This window comes from Camelus bactrianus, chromosome 26, assembly GCF_048773025.1.
Source record: "Camelus bactrianus isolate YW-2024 breed Bactrian camel chromosome 26, ASM4877302v1, whole genome shotgun sequence".
NCBI lineage: Eukaryota > Metazoa > Chordata > Mammalia > Artiodactyla > Camelidae > Camelus > Camelus bactrianus.
Window position 1 is genome coordinate 33,806,460 of NC_133564.1, and position 21,952 is coordinate 33,828,411.

Consider the following 21,952-nt stretch of genomic DNA (forward strand, 5'->3'; position numbering starts at 1 on the left):
TGTTTTTTTCCTTCTCTTCTCTTTTTATTTTTTCTCCTTAAATGCTACATCATAGGAGAACTTTTCTACGTAATTTTTGTCCCTTATGACACCTTTGAAATTGTCTACAGAGGGATGGTACTTAATGAAAATTTCAGATACAAAATCAGAGATTTGGGGAGTCTAGAAACAGAAACTGAGGGGGGAGGGTATAGCCCAATGGTACAGTGTGTGCTCAGCGTGCACCAGGTCCTGGGTTCAATCCCCAGCACCTCCATTAAAATAAATAAACAAATTAGTAAATTTAATCCCCCCAGCCCCACAAAAAACTGACAAGTAAAATGTTACAGATAATATCCACAAAGTATCTTTTCTCCAGGGATGAAAATATTGTCATTTTCTAAGTTCTTGAGATGACTGTTCTACTCTATACAATTTTATCATTGTGCTTTGCTGTTTTGAACATTGAACAAAAATCCTTATTGATACAGTGAGATTTAATTATGGGCGGGGACAGAGACCTGGCTTGTTAACCTTCAGCTCCTCGCTGGCCCGCCTGCCTGCGTCGTGGAGGCTGGGGAGCTGTAAACCACATTTCTCAGGCCCCTCCTACATGTCGCTTAGAGTCTTTCCAATCAGATGCACTGATGTGGGCCTTTCATTTGGAGCTGCATCACATAGGAAGGGAGGCAGATGCGCCTGCGTGGAGCGTGGCGGAGGTGGGCAGTCCCCGCGCTGGCAGCCTCACTCACCAGTGCCGGATCCCCGCACGGGCGACAGCAACCCGAGGGTCCAGTTGTGGGGTTTTGGGGTGTATTTCTGGACGATCAGGGAATTATTCTGTGAGCTATCTGTATACCTCAATAAACCCTGTGGGTTTAAACTATCTTGAGTGGATTTTGTTGCCTGTAGTCAAGAACTGACCAACTCACATTTTAACTACATTTCTTTTAACCTAATCATATTTCTGGTTTCTTTGGTTTTATAGCAGTATCTTCTTCCTTGATTGTTTTTCTAAGCCGAGACAATGTCCCCTGTATATAGTCATATGCTTTTTAAAAAATCAAACTACTATTTATACCGTATAGCACAGGGAACTATATTCAGTATCTTGTAATAACTTATGGTTAAAAAGGAATATGCAAACAAATATATGTATGTTCTTATATGAAGTACTGTGCTGTAGGCCAGAAATGGACACATTGTAAACTGACTGTACTTCAATAAAAATATATTTAAAAAAATCAAACTACTGTGGCTGCTTTAGGATTCATCTATAATTTTATTACAAAATCATCCTTTTGGCATTAGTTGGTTACAGTGATAGCAAGATACTGGAGTGTGGCAAAAACAGCTCGAACGTAACAACTGCATTCCCCGCTTTCTGAACCGAAATTTAAGTCACCTCATGTCCTTTAATACGAGTTACCTGCGATCAATAATGCTGCAAATCCTGACACGCATACCATCTAGGGAGGAGTCGATGCTAAGGGATTAGAGTAAATGTTGATAAGACTACAAAAGTTCCTTTGTGGGACTCCATTTCCTCTCCCTCCAAGCCCCGAATTACTTTGCTTTTAAAAAGAATCAAATGACCTAGAACTAGTCTGACTAGCAGCAGCACCCAAGGAGCATCACGCTTAGTTCGTGTTAAAAAGCAGTACCTGTGTGGTGTACGTTTTACACCACAGGCCACAGGAATGATCTCTCTAGTTTTCTAACTCCTGCGTTAGAGTCTCTTAAAAAAATAAACGCATCCCCTCCAGCTCTTCTGGACGGTGTTATTGCTGTGCATTTGGAGGTGGGTCTCTTTCTGTGCTGTGTTTGCTTTGAAGGGATCTTCCAATATATCTCCAATATTCCTTTCTTATAGTGTCCTTTTCTTTAGCTAGGATCTCACATAACTGAAAATGAGAAACAAAAATTCATCAATGAAAACACACGATTCAAACACTAGGGCTCGTGCATCTGGGCTGATACAGTTTAACTGAGGTCGTGTTCACATGAGATGGGCCACCAGAGCCACATGCTATGTGCACCAGTGATGTGCTGCCTTACAGAGCAGAGCAGCCCTGCGCTGAATTCTGAATGCGGAAAAGGGGCAGGCGGGTCGGTGGCACTGGGCGGACCCAGCACCGAGATACCAAAAGGAAAAGCCAGCTTTTACCTGGTCGCACCAGCTCACCTCTAGTGCTTTACTGAGAATGTCCTCCTTATTGTCACATTGGTTTTCTAGCATGTCTTCATAGATATCCACGAGAAAGGCAATTAGGTAGGGGGAACTGTGACTCGGCTGTAAATCAAGTAACTGACTTAACAGATTGGGATATTTGGAAAGACCACGATCCTGCAAAATCCTAAAAAAATAAAATAAAATAAATAAATATTCTCAATTTTGAGAAGGAAGAGCAAAAACAGTAGAAAGATCAAAAGAAAATGATGTCCGTAACACAAGCAAGGAAAAGAAACATTTTGAACGAGGTTGAAACTTAATTTTAAATTAGATGTGAGCTTTATCGTGGATAAATTAAGAGCTGAGTAAAATTAGCTAAAAAGGGTAATGAAGTTTAAAGGTTATCACTTATAATGCAAACTGCAACACACAAAATTAAAGGAAAGAAAAATCATCATCTTAAAATAAAAAAGTGAAGGAAAAAAACAGGAGCAATGTCTCCGTGTGTCTTGAGGCGGCCCCTTACCCCTCAGCTCTCCAGTTACTAGAGGCCCGGGCCTCTGGCACATCTCCAGTGGGACGGGGTTCCTTACTGTGTGCTCTGGGCCTAGGTTCCTGGGGGACCTTTAAGTTCGACAAGGAGCCTGGAGATGTCAGTGGCCAAGCAAGTGAAGCCCGGCCGGCATACAGGGCCAGTCTTGCAAGAGGACGGCTCTAGGAATGAAGGCAGACGGATGGCTATGCGTCTGCGCCACCTGCTTGTAAATCCTCTGTCTTGCCTCCCTCTGTTCCCGAGCAGAAACTGGTGTGTGTGTTCTGCCCTGAGAGTAAAACCGTATTATTGTTTCCTCATGGACTAATCTAAACACCATGCTGGCATGTGCTTGGGAAGTAAAGAAGAGGGTACAGGGCCCTGTTCTTGGGTGTCATCATGACATTGTTAACGTTTCTGCTCTCAGGTCCAGAAAACTGGAAAATTCCTAGCATCCTTTTGGAATCTGATTATGGGACATATTCCACGATGCGTCATATCAGCAGGTTTAAAAAAACAAAAAAAAGTAAAAACCACCTCTTACCCTTTCAAGTAGTTCCACGCACTTTCGTTATGGGGCACTAGTTTGATCATTTCCAGGGTGTACCTGTAAGAAGACCACAAATAAACGCTTATGATTTTTAGAGAGCGGTGCAATAATGAGACACCGTTTTCATACGATGGTGGCACAGCCTGGACACGTGCTTTCCCTCATCCGTGCTGGGGACTCGGGAACCTCCAGGTTATATCTAAACCAGAGACTCCCTCACGTCTGCCGCAGTCAAATCTTATGTGCACTGTCCTCAGTCCTGTACGTTTGCATCCAACTCGAGGAAAGACCTTCAATGCGAAAATTCAATTCCCAAGTGGAGAAGCAGCTCTGTGGGAATTGCCTCTGACGTGGGCTTTCCCTCTGAAGGGAATGTCGGCTACAATGAGCAGACTTTCGTTTTGTCGCTAAAGCCATCTTGGGGGAAAGGGCTAAGATCTACTTATGACCAACAAGTCGTTAGTCACTGAAAAAGGAGAACTAATAATCTTGAAAGCTATAATAAAAAATAGATGGCATGCGGATTACAGAGACAAAGAATGAAAATAAGAAACCAACCCAAGTGCGTACTTCTTAGTTCTGAAACAAGATCACCAGTAAACCACGATGTGACTCTCATTCCAAATGGACACTCCCTTCCCATTCTCTTCCCCTTAAACAGATTTTGAAATACAATTTAGATCCAATTACAAAAAAATTCCAAGGGAGTTACAGAACTCTGCTTCACTATATTCTTGCTCAAACGAGTAACTCACTGACGAAAGTCTGGTAATCTTAGTTTTGTTGCAATGTTGTTCTAACAGCATTTTTTTTTTTTCAAAGAGAGTAATACTAAACTCATTCAGCATTATGAAAATTATAAGGAAAGAAGCCTGGAGAAGAGAGTTAATGCAGGACACTGGATTGCAGACTTTTTTGTTGTTGTTGTTGTTGTTGTTAATTTAAATCACCAGAACCCCTTGTAGAACAGATAAAATTAGAGCCAGCTGCCCTCACCCAGGCAGAAAGAAGGAAGGGCAAAGGAGATGAGGTGCCATGACATCAGCTCTTCCTAGGAGCGGTTAAAACAACTTTTATAATTAAAGTATGACTGTGATCTCATCAGGCTATAAAAACAATAAACGTAAGTCAAATTTCAAACAGACACCGAGATAAAGTAGACAAAAGAGGTTTGTGGACAGAATATAGAAATTCGTGCCAGTTCAGAGATTTCTAGGTCTTACAACAGTACTCTGTGTGCTAGAGCAGTTTTCAACTGGGGGCGATTTTTGAGATGATCTGGCAATGCCTGGGGATGTTTTTGTCTGTCACAACTGGGGTGGGGTGGGGTTTACCTCTGCTCTGCAGGGAACAGAGGCCGAGAATGTGGCCAAACACCTTATAATGCACAGGACGACAGGGACCCACGGGGCCCAAGTCCCTGCACCAGAGCAGCGTGGCACCTGGGGGCTATTATCTAAACCTTAAGGAGATCTTTTTTTGGGGGGGGGGGCAGGTGGAGGGGAGGTAATTAGGTTTGTTTATTTATTTATTTGCTTATTTAATTTAAATGGCAGTACTGGGGATCGAGCCCAGGACCTTCTGTATGCTAAGCATGCGCTCTACCACTGAGCTATACCTTCCCCTCAATGAGACAGTTTTGAAATAAAGCTTCCTAAATCACTATGAAATGTGATTTCTTCTCAATCTACAGTAGCAACAATATTTGAAGAAACTTAAGACACTACAAAGTAAAGGCATTCCGTAGACTACATTACGTGTAAATTTATCACTGTGGGTTTCCACCAAGAATTCTGTCCTACTAGGTCCATGTGGGCAGGATGGGGGCAGGCTTGATCCTTTCTGTACCCCCGATGCCGGAGACACGGTAGGCACACAAACACTCTTCTAACGAGCGAACAAGTGAAGGAGATTACTAACTGGACTTCTCTCTCCAATACAGCAGGATCGTTGTAGCCAGTGGTGTTAGAAATTACAAAGTATCTTTGGTTCCAGACAGAGTTATTTCTCACATCCTCTTTGAGAAGTTGGTCTACATACTGTAGCTCATTATCCCAAAGTTTAAATTCCTAAAAGAAAATTAAAGAAGAAAATATCCAGTTAGAGATGTCCTATTATTTCTAAACAATAAAAAATAAATAAAACTTCAGCGAAGTTAAGCAGGCAGAACTAAAGACGTGGGACTCATACTGGAGGAGATAGAGAGCTGCAGGGCAAGGGAACAGGGAGGGGGAGGGAAGAAAATTCATCGAAGACAAGACAATGATCACGAGGAAGGAAAACAGCAGGAAACGAGAGTCACCCCAGAGCGGGATGACAATTCAGCTCCATCCTGTGGAAAACAGCTTATGTCCCAAGCAGAACGTTTTACTATCTGACCCAAGAACTAGTCTGAAGAATTAAATCAAAACACAAGAAGGTATATCTAACTAAACGCTCATGCATTGCTTGTGGTGAAAATGTAGGGAAATGCCCAAACTCAGTAATAACATAATGATTAACTATAGTATTGTGTATTAATTTGATGTGATTTGATATTATTACATATATTAAATAAAAGGGAAGTATTCAAAAATTCACATATGTAATAAAATTATATTAAAATATAGAAAAATATGCAATTGGATTTAGATACACATTTTTACATTAAAAAGCGAATTTAAAAAAATTATGGAGAGAAGAAAACCAACAAAGACAATTTGAAAAAGGAGTAGAATGGTCAGAACACAGAAATACTACAAAAGTTGGGGATAGTAACTCTGAGAAAGCTAATGGAGATATATTGCTTATTTGATACTAGCAAAAACTAGACTTTTATTAAAAATACTAAATGCCTCTTTTAGAAAATGGATTCCTTTAATCAAATTGGGAAACGCTTACATTTTTAAGCAAAAACTTGCTGATGAAATACTCTTGGTATAATGAACAGTGCAGAGGGTAGCCATCACTGGAAAAAATCCACAGGGCACAACACGACAACTGTTTGCTAGAATGAATAACGTGCCCAGAGTGGGAGTTGTAACCATTCTCTTCTATTCAGGAATTTAACATAAAATTTTAACAAGTGGGCAGAAATAAAATACACAACAGTTCCTGTAAAATCATATTCCAAAGTTTATGCATGCAAAACCTTCATATGTAGCATGCCCTTATTAAAATAACACACTTGTATCAAAAATTTACCACTACTTTTTAAGTCACTTTTATTCTTCTTTAGTGTGAAGTTACCAACATATCCAAAGAGGTGATAAGGGCTAACTGACATGAAGGATGTCAGGTTTTCAGTACGTATCTTTATAATTCTTAATCATATACGGTGTGTAATGATCATATAGGGTGTGTAATAATAATCAGCATCATATATGGTGTGTAACAAATGTAATGTGTTTCAGTTTAAGTCTGTTTACAATTTAATAGTAATTTAAGTTATTTAATTGTTAAAAAATAGAAATCTGAAAAGCACCGTAATAAGACAAACGGTACCTGGATGACCCACTGTCGGTGCTGCCAGGCGTGGTAATTCTTTGCGTCCTGATTAAGGACATCGGCAATGAACTCAAGCTCTTGAGAGGGATCTCTCAGCCACTCCACCAACACCCGCCTATGATGCCTGAGGCCGGGGAAAGAAGACGTTTGTGTTAATTTACCCCCAAATCAAAGCATCGGCTGCGTGTGCGGTACCAGGTGATGGGGAGGGGCACTCACAAAACAGAAGTTCACCTCTAATGCTCAGGACTCTACTGGAAAGGAAAGGGAACAGGAAAGAAACACTAAGATAAAAAATTTCAGAACACTAGGTAATGGCTGAGAAACAGAAAACAGTGATCTGTGTGTAAAATGAAACCAGGTACTCGGGGTTTAGAGAAGGTTTATCTCAAGCTAAATCTGGAAGGACAGTAGTCTTCTGACAACCAGCATATCCTGTGAAAGGAGTTTTAAACGTTCCCAGGGGCATAATGAGGTTATGGGGAATGCAGGTACTACTTTATCAAGCACGGGAGCGCCTCTGGTCCTCAGCAGGTTGTCGGTGTTAAGTCCGAGAGCCACCGCGCAGCCAACTGCCTCTTCCACCAGTTCACGGGCAGAACGGAATTCACTCCTATGCTGGCATGTAGCTGTGACAAGCGGCAAGTTTGTCAAAAGAGGAGTTTCTGTACCAGGAGAATACTTCTAAGAGTTTTCTCTCGGGTACTATTTTTATCATTTTCTTTAGCGGAAATAATAGTTATAAAAATCTATTAGTGAAAATGTTCTAAAATTCACTGTGGTGAGAATACACAGATTTACACTTAAATGGGTCGGCAGTATGGTATGTGAATTACAGCTCAATGAAACTGTGGTTTTTTTTTAATTATTAATATTCCTTAGACTAAAAGTGAGCAGGGGTAATGGGCAAAAAGGGAAAGATTTAATGCTTAATGGATGACATATTCTACATGCACGGAAAATTTAAAAATTCATCTTCGAGAATATTAAGAAGGCAAAATACTACCAAGAGGAAGACCCTATAGGGAAAGGTTTCTCAGTCATTTATTTCAGAAGTCTTCCAAGTCAGTGAACACCTGAAATAATTTACTTTTCCAGGTTCCTGGTAAATTCTGTAGTTGACGAAAAACTTAAGAATTAAGTCCTCCAAGGCATTGTGCTAAGTGAAATAAGTCAGACAGAAAAAGACAAATATTGCAAGATATCACTTACACGTGGAATCTAAAAAATACAACAAACTAGTGAATCTAACAGAAAAGAAACAGACTCACAGATGTAGAGAAGGAACCAGTGGTTACCAGCTGCGACTTCAACCACTTACTGGATGGTTAGGTTTTCCATCAGCATATCAAACTCCACTTGCCAAATACTGAATCTATCCTTCATCCCCAGAAAGGTGCTGCTCTGTTTCCCAAATTCCCCAAGTGGTTGGCACCACCATTCACCCAGGGGTCAAGCCAAAAAAGACATCATTCTTCTCCATCACTCCCCCAATAAATTTAACTTCAAAACCTGTTGCTTCTGTCTCCAGACGTCTCTCAAATTTACCCGTCTCTCCCCCACAGCCTGACCACACTCTCCGCTAACCTCCACACTGCAGTGGCCCTCCAGGACGGTGCCCCTATTCTGCCCTCCTCCACCCTGCGGTCACGGTGAGCCTCCTAGGACACAAATCTAGTCACGCTACTTCCTGAATTAAAATTTGTCAGTAGCTCTCCTCTGCAACTAAGATCAAGTCCAAAGCCCTTAGCAGTGGTCACAAGGCCCTTTGTGACCTCCTCTGAGGGCTCCCAGAGTGCATTCCTGTCACTTGGGATTACACACAGTTCCCTGAGAACGCCACGCTCTTTCATGCCTTGCCCTAGAATATTCTCTTTGCCTCAGTGGTCTTTCCTCTTGGAAACCATCCTTCAGTCTCAGGCATGAAGACAGGGCGGTGTGTGTCCATCATTATATTGGAAAAAACCCCAAATGGTGGTGACTCCTGCGTCATGAGCAGGCAGTCAGTGGCAGCTTGATGGGGCAGCACGCTGCCTCCTCTCCTTCAGCACGCCCACGGCAACCACCCGGCCACCGCCCCCACCTTCTCCTCCAACACCTCCATCACTGCAGTAACAGCCGCAGGAGCTTCCATTCATGGGGGGCTCACTACACGCTGGTGGTGTCCAAGCTCCTTCTTCCATGCCTGCTCTCTGTCCTCCGGCTCTGCAACTTCTCTCTTTTCCCTTCTCCCCCGTGTTCTGCCTCCCTGCCCACAATTAGCCGCGTACCCTCATCTAGGCTAAGTTAGGGGCGTAATCCCTAGATTACACACTACTGTATACACCATCAAAGCTCTACCATTATACTTTTCACACTGCTCTGGGAAAGAACTGGTTTTATTATTTGCTTTCCCTTTTAGACTGCCTTTCGTTCATCTTTGTCTCCTCGTCATCAATACAAAGTTTCTAATAAGCAAATGAATGAAAGAGAGTCATTTTATAACACAGTGAATAGAAAACATTTTTTTCGGATTTTTCACCCACATTTTCCCGGACTCTGGCAGCACCACGTACCAATGCTGAAGTCTTAAAGACCAGGTGCAGCCGACGTCTGAGTGCTCACGGGGTCAGGCACCACTGTGAGCCCTAAACACAGACATCATCTCGGTTAATCCTAACGGCCCCGTTAACGTTAGCTCCAGTGCAAAGTACTGAAACTACAAGGAAACAAACAATTCCCTGTAGTTTCGTCGCCCACCAGCAGGTACTATTACACAGTGACTTATGTCTTTTTTTTTTTTTTTTTTTTACTGTTCTGAATATTTTAATGCCTAAAATAATGAGGATACATGTTACATCTGCTTTTCTTCTCACGTGGTATGAAGACGCATTTCCCAAACCCTTTTCTCCTCTGATGGTTATTAAAAAAGGATGACCTTCTGTCTTCATCTTACCAAACTTGATAGTTTTTGGGCTGCTCCTCAATGATTGCAGTGATATAGTTCATTTCCTCATGCAGATCCTTTTGAAGCGACTTTAGGAGGACTCTCCGGAAATGCCTGCAGCAAACACCAAGCATCGCAGTCTCATTACCCCACATAAGCTGCCTGGCCGCAGGGGCAAGCACGGCTACAGACAATACAGTCAGACACATTTTTTTGGTAGGTGTTCTCTATAACCAATAATTTAGCAGTTTAACTGCTTGTGGTTGTCCAGACTCATACAACTATCTGGTAACTGGAAGAATCAAGCATTTTGAAACAAAAATAGTGAAAGGAAGCAAATGTGATATAAAAGAAAAGACAACCAATGAATGATTACTTTCAGGTTAAGCTCTGGTTACCAGTGTCCCATTATACAAGAATCAAAAACATTTCTCTCTCTGAATGGTACAGCTTGTTCATTTAGATACATCATCAGTCATATAATAAATTAATTCCATTACAAGTGTTATCAAATATTTTACTTTTAGAAACACCATAAAAATGCTACTTAAGCAGAGGGAACTATATTCAATATCTTATAATGACCTATAATGAAAAAGAATATGAAAAGAAATATATGTATTTATATATATATATGTATATAAATCAATCACTATGCTGTACACCAAAAAATAACACATTATAAATCAACTATACTTCAATTAAAAAAGCTACTTAGAAATGAAGCAAATTTCTCTTAATTTCTTGAACAGGTGAAGTCAAATCATTAAAAAACCTTTTCCCTAAAGACATGATTAGTTCTGGTCTATTTTTACTTAAAAATTTTCCAACTCAATATATAATAAGAGACAAAAAACTACTTTAAAAATGTAATGCTAAGAAGAGGAATAACAGCATTTCTCTGTGATAATTAGCTTAAAGAAACTTAGGCTTCGCAGAGCACGGACACGTATCAGCAGCTTGGCTTATGTGGATAATTTCAGACGTACTGCTTTAAAAAAACAGCAAATAAACTTAGGAAACTTTAAATGCATTCTAAGTTGCTCTGAGTTACATACAGCCAGGAAAGTCTTTTTTTTTTTTAACTGAAGTACAGTCAGTTGTCAATGTTGTGCCACTTCCTGGTGTACAGAGCAACAGTTCAGTCACACATACATACATGCATTTGTTTTCATATCCTTTTCCATTATAGGTTTCTGTAAGATATCAATTATAGTTTCCTGTGCTCCACAGTAGAAACTTGTAGGAATTTCTTAAAAGAATACGTGTATTAGAGATACAAATTGATGGACTATAATACTAATAATTCCAGATAAACATGGTAGATTAAACATATAAGTTTATCCTCACTCCCTAATAAAATCCTACTAAAATGATAGGAAAGAAATAAAAACAATATAAATTCACAAGAACAAAGAGAACTGGGGACGAGAGGATACCACAGCAATGAGAAGAGGGCAACAGAATTATGGACAATGCTAAGTTGATAGTTTTAACTGACTTAGAAAAACAGAAGTGCTAAAAAGTTCTCAACTGAGGAAGAAAGGTTCAGAAATCAGAGGTATCAGGCACTTTCAAAACAGGGAGTCAAGGGTGGGGCTGAAAACAGTGTAAAGTCTAGAAAGAGTCCTTAGAAGCCAAGATCCTTCCACCACCCTGAGCAGAGAGGTGACATCTCCTGACCTGGTGTACGTATGCGTGTGTGTGGAATATTCAGCTCCCCCGTGCCACCCCCAGACCGGGAAGACGGGCTGGAAATGGAGTCAATAATCGATCACGCCTACATGAGGAAGCCGCCATAAATTCCCCAGAGTAGGGGATTCAGAGGGCTTCCAGGTGGGTGGACACATCCCTGTACTGGGGGGGGCACCCCAACTCCACAAAGACAGGAGCCCCTGTGCCCAGGACCCTCCCAGACCTCACCCTACGCATCTCTTCATCAGGCTGTTCATCCATCTCCTTTATCATGTCCTTTAATAAACTGGTAAACCTGTGTTAAGTGCTTCCCTGAGTTCTGTGAGAGACTGTAGCTCATCAATCGAACCCAAGGAGGGGTCATGGGAGCCTCTCCGACGTACAGCCCACCGGTCAGAAGCAACGGCACTGGGGTGGGGGCAGTCTTGGGGGACTGAGCCCTTAACCTGTGGGACCTGATGCTCCTCCAGGTGGACAGTGTCAGAACTGAGGTAAACTGCAGGACACCCGGGGGTGTCACAGAGAACTGCTTGGGACGGGAAAAATCCACACACGTTTGGTGACCAGAAGCACCAGAAGTGAAGTCTTTCGTGTGAAAGTAAAAAAACATGCAGGAGGAGGACAGGGGTTTTTCCTAAAAAACCGGGGTGAGAGACGAGTGGCTTTATTTTCTGGAAAAATCCAAAGCAGAAAGAAATACCAAGCACAGCAGAAGGCAGAGTGAGACAAAAGCTGAAACAGGGAAACTTAAGACACTGATACACTAAACAGCTAGACAGCCCCACCCCATCCTCCCGTCAGAACTGAGCCCCAGGCCAAATGTACAGCCCTCAGGCAACAGCCAGACAGCTCTTCTTCAGAGAAACAAACTAGCCAAGAGGAAAGATCCAGAAACGCTGACATATGCAGATGTCACACAGAACAGCCACACCTCCACTCACTTCACAGTGAGGCCCTGTAGTTGACAAACCCTACAACCTGCAGAGATGCCAAAGCAATTTTTTTCCTGCTTCCATTGTAAGTATGAAAGGGGAGCCAAGGTTTACCAATTATAAGAGAAAAATGTTTACATGAAAGAGACCAGAACAAATACACAGAAAAATGAAAACATACCCCCCATCCATGAAATAAAAGACAAGACGCTATTAAAGACAAATATTCAGAAAACAAAAAAAGAGCTCTTGTAAATTAAAAATGAGTGCAGATAGAAGAGTTAGAAGATAAAGTTGAAGAAATAGCTTAAAAGGAAAGAAAAAAATGAAAATAAGAAAAGACAATCTCAGGAGTACAGCCTGCAGCCGAAAGGCACTCCAGAGAGAGGAAACAGGAGGGAGAGAATTCTCAAAAGAGCATTAACAATTCCCCAAAGCTAAAGGAAAGGTTAAAATGAACGAATGGGAATCTTCTTAGTAGAAGCTAAAAGAAAAACTGTTTTAAAAATCTTAAGGAAAATGATTTCCAGTCTAGAATCCTATTAATAAAGTTGAGAAGAGGCGGAAGGCACTTTTAAGTATATAAAATCTCAAAAACACATTCCCATATATCCTTTTGTAAGTTTCCTTCTACTCAAGGAGAAAATGAGAGAGTAAGTAAACAAAGAAAATGAGAGAGTAAATCAAGAAAGAGAAAGATGTGGGCTCCAGCAAACAGGGGACCCAACGCAGGAAGGAGCTGAAGACCAGATGAATGGCGCCCAAGTTCATGGGCAACAAAAAAGGAACTGAAGGACTGCCTGCCATGTTCAACAAGACACATCGGACACACAGTGGAGTCCAGGAGACAAATTACTTATTAGTAAAAAGAAAACAAAACTAAACCAAAAGGCAATCTGTTAAGGGAAAGGTAATTAAACTACAAAATGTGGGTCAATGTGACCTATACGCTGATTGTTGATTTAACCAGTAACTGTGATGGGGACACTGTAGGAGGGTCAACTTTACATCTTCCACACACACACACACACACACACACAAAAACAACCAAGTATATAGTTTAGAATATACGCGTTATTTGAAGGAAAAACAGTGAAGAGCTGCTGACTCTGGGGAGTGGGACGCTGCAGTGAGAAGAACAGGGCAGAGGGCGCTATTTTTCATTCTGTCTCTGACTTTTAAACTCAGGCGTGAACTGTCATTTTGATAAAAATGAAAGTTAAGAAAAAGAGAACCCATCCAAAGTAAAACCTGAAACATTCAGACAGGGAGCAGTCATGATGTGTATCACTTACCACACTGTGTAATTGGCAGCGTTTAACTCAATAGCGTCTCTGGTGAGTTTAAAAGCCCGTTCACTCCTCTCATCGCGCTGCAGGACCGCCCGGAAATAATCATAAACATCTCTAACTGGAAACAGAGCACGTGCCGCATGAGGACTTGTTTAAAATCACAATACAAAGCGTTGTTATACTCTACAGGGAAGACACCTGATTGCATGTATACGATTTACAACAATATAACAATCAGTCACCCTGATCATGCTTCAGTGCCACAGCCACGAGGTACGTACGTGCAACTGTGCTTACTGCTCGCGTGTATGGACCAGGGTTCATTCCAGACTCCAAATCTCCTGAAGATTTTATTTATTAAATAAAAATCAAGGGTGCATACGTTCAAATATATTCCCTTAGCTGATTTTCTCACATTTTATTCTGATCAGTTTTTTAACTGAGAAAGAAATATGCATGATGATAGAAAACTCTGAACAGTACAAAAATGGTTCACACTAAATTTCCATTGCACTGAATTCCCAGTCCTTCTCCCCGGAAGCAACCACTGTGGATGGATTCTAGTGCATCTTTCTAAATATTTTCTATGCATATATAAGTATATGTCCTAATTCCATCCCGCTTTTTTTTTTTTTAATACAAATGAGATCACATCACACTCTATGTTCTGGGCCTTGCTTTTCTCACTCAGACATTAGTCAAGGTACTATAAACTAGCACAAATCTCTTTGGAAAACCATTTGATCATGTCTACTAAAAATTAAAAACTGACATACTCATTGACCCAACAATTCCAGGTCCAGTAAGTTTTCTTACAAATATACTCCTGTATGTGCCCAAAGCATCCAAGGAGATTTACTGGAGGATTTGGTTACATAGTAAATAAACTGCAAACGACTGAAATCTCCGTTAGTAAAGAATGGATTAAGTCCATTACGGTTACACCCATACAGTGAATACCATGCAGTTACTAGTCAGGAGGCTGCTATGTTATGTACTGAAATGCTGCAACTGCTGAGGCAGGAAGGTGCAGGGCAGCAGCTACTTGCTTAGTTAATAATATGTGCTTATTATTAACACATCACTGTAAATCAACTGTACTTCAATAAAAAATTAAAATACATATACATACGCTTATTTATGAATACACTAGTTTGAGGAACACGGATGGGAAGAAGACATAATTTTCAACCATGTTCCCTGTTACAAAGGTCCCCGCATTTTTCAAACAGCCGCAGAGCATGTCACTGCGTGGGCACTCTAATTGTGTCTAACTCGTCCCCTATAAACTGAACGTTTGAACTGTTTTCATTCTTTTGCTGTCCCAACACTGTATGCTTCTGGGCCCACGTGCAAACTCAGTCCATCTGCAGGACAAGTTCCTCCAAGTGGAGTTACTGCATCAAGTTTTCTATCGTCAAATTAAAAAACGGTTCAGAATAAAATGTGAGAAAATCAGCTAAGGGAATATATTTGAACACACACATCCTTGATTTTTCTTTAATACTGCACTGTTGATGGTGACAGGTGTGGCCAGATTAAACTCCCAAATTAACCTCTCAAAAAAGGTCTAGTCAATACATACAGTCCCTCCAGGACTGGATGAGTACCTGTACTTTTTCCACCTCCTCGCTGACGCAGTATTAACATTTCAGATCCTTGTCAATCTCTTAACTGTAGGAACTGAGACCTTAGCCAACATTAACCTATCTTATTCCCGTTTTCCACAAGAGAAACTGAGGCTAAGAGAGATTCACAGGTTCACCATGGCCCAGTGTACCTTGGAGACAGAAGCTCAACCCACATCCAGTTTGCTACCATAGCCCATGCTGCTAATCACAGTGAACTAACAGACACTGTAGCTGAAATGCCCTCAGACCACAGCACAGATGAACACAGAGAACGGACCACGGCCCGAGCAAGACTACTAAGAAACCCTGATGTTAAATACTCCTTAATACTTCTTTGTGTCCACAATTAAGAATTTATGTGGACGTTCTATGCTATTTTCCTCATAGTATATAATTTTCCAGTTACTGACAGAGTTCACAAACTTTTAGCAGGTCAATGCGCATGAAGACAATGTCAATGTACCCTAAATTGCCTAACCATTCGGCTTCTACTGGTAATGTAGACTGTTTTCAATTTTGTTTTATAAAAAAATCACTGCTTTAAGTTTCCAATGTCTTTTCATTAAAACACTTTACAATTATATATACAATACACATGTATGTATTTATGTATGTGTAAGTTATGCATGTAAATTTCCTTAGACTACGATCTCAAAAGTGAAATTACCAGATGAAAACATGAATACTTACAGCTCTTTACAAATTCTGAGACATACAAGGGTCACCAACTTCTCACCACTATCTTTAAAAAGCTGAGTTTAATTCATACCAGAGTAAAATTTAGAAACATAAAATGGCAAATAACTATGGCATATCATGCAGTCATTAAGAACCCAGCTGGCAAATAATTTAAAACGTGTAACAAAATGCTTCTAACGTGTTAACTCCATATAGTGAGTATATATATTTTTTATACACACATATACCCACATACATTAAAAACACACGGGATGTGCACACACACGTGAATCTAACTCTGGGGAAATGCTGGCAGAGGTGTGGAAGGCTATTCACCAAATGTTATAACCCTGGATAAGGACACTCTTCTTTTGATTTCAACATCTTCAAATTTTTCTACAATGAGCAGGTGTTACTTTAAAAAACATTTTTCATTAAAGGGAAATACATGTTCTATGTAAACGCTAAAAACAATATAAAAGTAGATGAAGTTTTAAGACATTTACTGAAAGCATGAAATTTAATTGCTGTTTTTAGGAGCTTCCAATGTTGTATTTGTCTGTTTACATCTAAGCACAATGCAGTATCAGAAATTACTACATATTTTTACACACTGGTTATCTGTTCAAAAATAATTTTAGAAACAGCAGTTGCTCATAAGTTAAGTAACACAGGTATATACTATTAAAGAATTGCTTTTAGTTGATTTGATAAAGTAAAAAAATAAAAAAGTACATGAGGTTTCCCCTACTCCAAGGCCACTCCCTGGGGCACTGGATCTGTATCAGTGGTAACGGCTGTTACCAGTTGCTAGTCTTCCCATTTTTCTAAGCAGATAAATGTAGTTTTGTTCTTGATTATTTTTAATGAAGTTGGCATAACATCATTCATTCTGATTTTCATGTTGACATTTCCCCTCAGTGATAGGTAGGTCCTTCCATGCCGGAGTATGTACACCTACATCACTCTTTTTCACTTCTTCCTACCGTGGACACAGCATAATTTACAAGCCAGTGCTATTTTTTTTGCAGAACAGAACAAGTGGGAATAGGATACTCAGTCTCAAGGCTATATATTTTATTTTATCTTATTTTTAACTTAGTTTTTATTTTTATTTTTTTTGAGGGAGGAGGTAACTAGGCTTATTCACTTATTTAGTTTTAGAGGTACTGGGGATTGGACCCAGAGCCTTGTGCATGCTAAGCATGCACTCTACCACTTGAGCTATACCCTCCCCTCTCAAGGCTATATATTTTAAATTGACAGGGTCATAAATGAATTTGGGATTATACAAATAGAATTTTATACTCTTTAGATTTTTCTGATATTAAAATATTTTTGATACCAAAATAGTCTTTTAATTAAAAATTACCAATTTAATATAGTATCGCGTCTCTAAAACTTAGGCGCCTTTTTTCACTCAACATGGCTTCTGAGATCTGTCCCTATTATAACGCATCTAGAGTCCCTTACTGGTTGTGTAGCATACAATCGTATATCTATCCTCCAAAACATGGCTATACACATGGTTTCCAATATTTTGCTTTTTTTCAAAACGTGCTGCAAAATGTAGTAACACATCCCGTGCTTACTATCAGCCAGACACTGTTCTATTATTTTATGTGCATACTTCATGCATTCTATAAGTAGTTACTACTACTATCCTCATTTTACGTAGGAGGAAACAGAGGTATTGAGAGGTCAAATAACTTGTCCAAGGTTACAGAGCCAGTAAAATGGTGCGGTTAGAATTTAAACCAGGTGGCCTGGCACTGAAGTCGGCTCTTAGCCTTCTAGTACATGTCTTCAGACGCCATATGCCAGAGTGAACCCAGAATGCATCACTTGAAGCAGCACTTCACGGCTGTAAGATATGAGCATTTTCCAGTTTTACTAAATATACACACACCACTGCCTTCTGCAGCGGCTCAACATATGAAATCTACCATCTGAAACATGTGGATCTGTTCATATGTGTTAGTATCTGATACTACTGGACAGTTTAAAATTACCTTTCACTCCTAATGATACGGATTCCCCCCTCCCTATTTAATGGCCAATGAAATCTTCTCTTCTATGAGCTGCCAGTTTATACTCTTTGCCCATTTTTACATGTCTGTTTCTTTACACTTTTGGAGGATTAAGGTTCTGAATATCAATGCCATTTTATACATCTTCCCCGACACTGCTGTTTGCCTTTTAACTTGCTCATGGTGTCTTCTGTTGCACTAAATTTAGATTTTGATATTTTCATCTATCAATTTTTGATTGATGGGTTATATATGGTTCTCTCTTCCTTTGTGGTTTCTAACACTGATACATGTAAGGATTTAAAATTTTTTTACCCTGCAGAAAGAAGTTTTATTATTTCGCACCAAAAGAGAAATGTATGATGATGTCAGTTTTTCCAACATCTCTGTTCTAAGTACCTTATGAATCTGGAAAAGTTGTGCCCTTCACTTCTCTGATCACCAGTGAGGTTAACATCTCTTCATAGGAATTTCTATTTCTTCTAGTAAATTATTTCTTTACATAAAACATCTCTCACAGTTTGGAGGTTTTGCAGTTTCATAAGTTATACCTCCTGACCTTTGCCTTAATCACTTCTGAGTTATAGATCTTGCCTAATGATTCCTTCTTAGAGTGAAAGTTACTCTCTTTGCTCCTAGTATGTCTACAGTTTTGTTTTAGAACTTTAATGTCATCTGTTTTCATGGAAGACATGAGATAGGGATATGATTTTGTTTATATCCAAATGCACAGCCAGCTGTTACAAAACCATTATTTGATTAATACATCTTTTTCATACAGGTATAAAGTGTTCTTTTTATCAAGTATTACGTTTCCACCTATGTCAATGATCTATTTTAGATTCCTTATTAATCTATTTATTTCCGCACCATTTCCACATGTTATTAACATTAAGTTTAGTAGGACATTGTCATATTTGGTATGGCAAACCCTCACACCATTATTCCTTCTTTTCAAACATTTCTTGGCATTACCTCATAACCAGAAAAAACAATAAATGCTTTTTGTAAAAGAGGAATGATCTTGGATAACAGAGACTTAATTGAACATAAAACTACGAAACTGGCATTCCGTTTTATTCATTTACCCTTTCCTAGAAGAACAACTAACAATTAACATCGCATGGCCTTCAGTTTACAAAGCATTTTCACATTCATTATGAAAGAATACTTTGTCAGGGAAGATAATCCCCTCATTTTAATATCAGTAATGTATTCCAACTGAGCCTAACAATTCACAGCTAAAATATTATTTCAAACTGCTCATGTTTCAACAACCAAGGTTTATTCCAAACAGTAAATCATTTATGTTTTACCTTATGTGCAGATTAAATAGTAAATAAAAAGCACAACCATATAGTAGTATTATGTATTATAATGTAACACTCATTCCTTACACTTAGAATATGTCCATTCTTTGGAGAAAATAAAACTTTTAATCATGAAAATAAATGACAAAACCCTATAATATTAGCTTATTTTAAATCATTTAGATCTTTATTAAACAAAAATCTGTCATCTATCTGGCCACACGTTGTAAATTTCAACTTTACTACTAAGTTTGACTTACAGATCTTTCCTTAATAAAAAATAAACTTACACTTTTCACTGTAAATGATCTGGACCACTGGATTCGGGCCATCATTCTGCGGCACTGGATCTATATCAGCCCATTCTGCTCTGTCCCTGAAAATATACATATTTTTTCAGTGATTATATTTGAACATGTAAGAAGAAAAAGAAATCAAAGGTTTTAAAAAATGGCCACAATTACACTTTAACTTATACATAATGGAATCATGGTTGGGTTCTTTGTGACCAAGTTTTGCCACTTTGTTTTACATATTAAACTTCTAAAGTAAAAGAAGAATAAAATGAATAATTTGCCAATTAAACTAATTTAATAAGTCAATAGTTTTCCAATTTAAAGTTTTTATATAAATGCAAATGCAGGTTTTTTGTAGCAAGCACACAATAGTTTTTAATAAGAAATCAATGTAATTCATTGGTCTAATGAGACTCTTTGAAGTCAGTCTTTTTAAAACTTTGAATAGAAATTTTTTATGTGAGTAATTAGAAACTGATATTTGAATATAAAAACATGATCAGTTTACTGTATACTGAGAGGTGGTCCAGGTCGTCAGAGAGAGCAATCTCTGGAATCTGTGGAATACTGGCTCTACCACTTAACTAGCTGTGTGACATTGAGAAAGTTACTCAACCTCTCTGGGCCACAATTTCTTCATTTATAAAATGGAGATACTATTGAGATACTATTACCAACCAACCTTAGAAGGCTGGAGGATTGAGTGAGATAACATGTCAAGCACTTAAAATGTGCATAATAGTAAGCATATAGTATATAGAAAATATAGTATATATACACCAATATATGTAATTAGCATATAGTATATTGTAAATACACTGAACAGACTATATAATATTACTGTATGCTTAAACAGATACGCTGTGTTATAAATATAGCATAAAATAAACATCTTATGGTAAGCATTCAATGAACACTTCTCATTATCAATGCTAAAATAACATTACCAGGGCAACAACGGATGCCTACAGACATTGCTGTGTGAACTGCCCAGTATAACTTAATTTCTTTTAACCACTCTTTTACTTATATTCATTACCTATTTTTCAATTCTCTGCACTGATCAGCTATTGACAGCAAAGATTCTGTGCTATCTAAACAAATCCTAAACTTGTGTCCATTATATAAGGACAAACAAAAGGGAAACAAATCCCTGAGGTGTGAGACCTAGAGCTTGGGGGGGTAGCGTGACAAAGGTAAGGCTGTCCCTTAGTCACAGGGAGATCAGACACAGTCAAGTGAAGCACCTGAATATTACTCAGCTCAGAGAGGAGGTCTGAGGGCTTTATGGGGCCACGTTAGTCAACTGAAATCACTATAAAGCATTAACTCCAGTAACACAATCTGGAGAGCGGCTTCACTCATTCATAAAATCTAGGCCAATAAGCCATCTAATGGGTTTACCTAGAACTGCAGAAGGAAAAATAAAAAGACATTAAAAAAATAACAATAGTAAGGACTTCTCAGTCATCTCTGCAGGTTCGAATGGAGCTGGGGAATCAGTATCACCAATAGAGAGCGTAGAACTAATGCGGGCGGGACTGGGTGTTTATAAAGATGGGGAAGAAAGGCAAAAAAGTTACAGCAGTACCCGGCACTGCCTACTACACATCGCCTGTACTCCGCACTAGGGATGCTCGGACGCATAGGAGAGTTTAACGAACAGCTTTCCAACCTCACAGCCTAACTCGGTGCCGGCTGACGGTGGGCACTAAAATACTGAAAGAAAACGCTGAATGAAAACGTCCCAGTCCTTAAAGTTCTGGTACCAGCGCTCTTCCTTCCAGCAGAACCAACCGCGGGAAGCCCGGCGGCTAAAGCGAGCCAATCCGGACCTTAACTAAATCACTCCCTTTCGGGCGGTCCTACTGCAGCCGTCCCTTCCGATTAAGACTCTCAGCGGGCCAGGGCTGCGGGACCCCCTGAACCGCACCCCCCATCCCCCGGCCCGGGTCCGGGCCGTCTCCACGCCGCGCGGTGACAGCGCGGGCCCCACCCCACCGCGCGCCCGCCCAGCCGCCCGCCCGCGAGGCCGCGCGAGCTCCGGCCCCGGCAGCGCCCGGTGCAGCCGGGAGGGCGGGGAAGGCTGCCCGGCGCCGCGGCCTGGCCGTGGGCGTTACCTGTACAGGACGTAGGTGGGCGAGTCCAGGCTCAGGAACCCGTCGTCCATGGGGGACGCCGCCGCCTCTTCCTGCGGCGGCTGGGGCGGCGGCGGCTCGGGCGGACCCGGCTCCGGCTGACCCGCCTCGCCGTCCTGCGCAGCCTCTCCAACCCCGTCTGCGGCCGCCATCTCGCCTGGGCCCGCTGCTGCGGAGGCGGCGGTGGAGGCCCCGCCCCCGGCCCCGCCCCTCGCCCGGCCCGCGGCCACTTCCGGTTTTCTCGCTCCTACCATAGAGACGCGGGCCAGAGGGCCCCGCGCCGGGGCCCCGGCCTGATGGTCCG

General features: G+C 40.5%; 1 protein-coding gene across 1 annotated transcript; it reads right to left on the minus strand.

The window, feature by feature from the left end:
* Positions 1–1,241: 1,241 nt before the first annotated feature.
* On the minus strand, positions 1,242–21,840 carry FNTA (farnesyltransferase, CAAX box, subunit alpha). The gene is made up of 9 exons (XM_074353881.1): positions 21,631–21,840; positions 19,505–19,590; positions 13,569–13,683; positions 9,656–9,760; positions 6,718–6,844; positions 5,155–5,303; positions 3,229–3,291; positions 2,165–2,336; positions 1,242–1,883 (listed from the first exon to the last, which is right to left on the minus strand). The coding sequence occupies exons 1-9, from the start codon at positions 21,798–21,800 to the stop codon at positions 1,761–1,763; spliced, it is 1,110 nt and encodes a 369-aa protein (XP_074209982.1). The 5' UTR covers positions 21,801–21,840; the 3' UTR covers positions 1,242–1,760.
* Positions 21,841–21,952: the final 112 nt, after the last annotated feature.

Bases quoted from the DNA above. Each gene is read 5' to 3' on its own strand.
- FNTA (XM_074353881.1), bottom strand. From the start codon at position 21,800: ATGGCGGCCGCAGACGGGGTTGGAGAGGCTGCGCAGGACGGCGAGGCG. The intron at 3,292-5,154 runs GTTAGTAATCTC...GTCTTCTTACAG, and splicing joins GTATTGGAGAGAGAAGTCCA to GTACACCCTGGAAATGATCA. The intron at 1,884-2,164 runs GTGAGCTGGTGC...TCTCATTTTCAG, and splicing joins TTCTCAGTAAAGCACTAGAG to TTATGTGAGATCCTAGCTAA.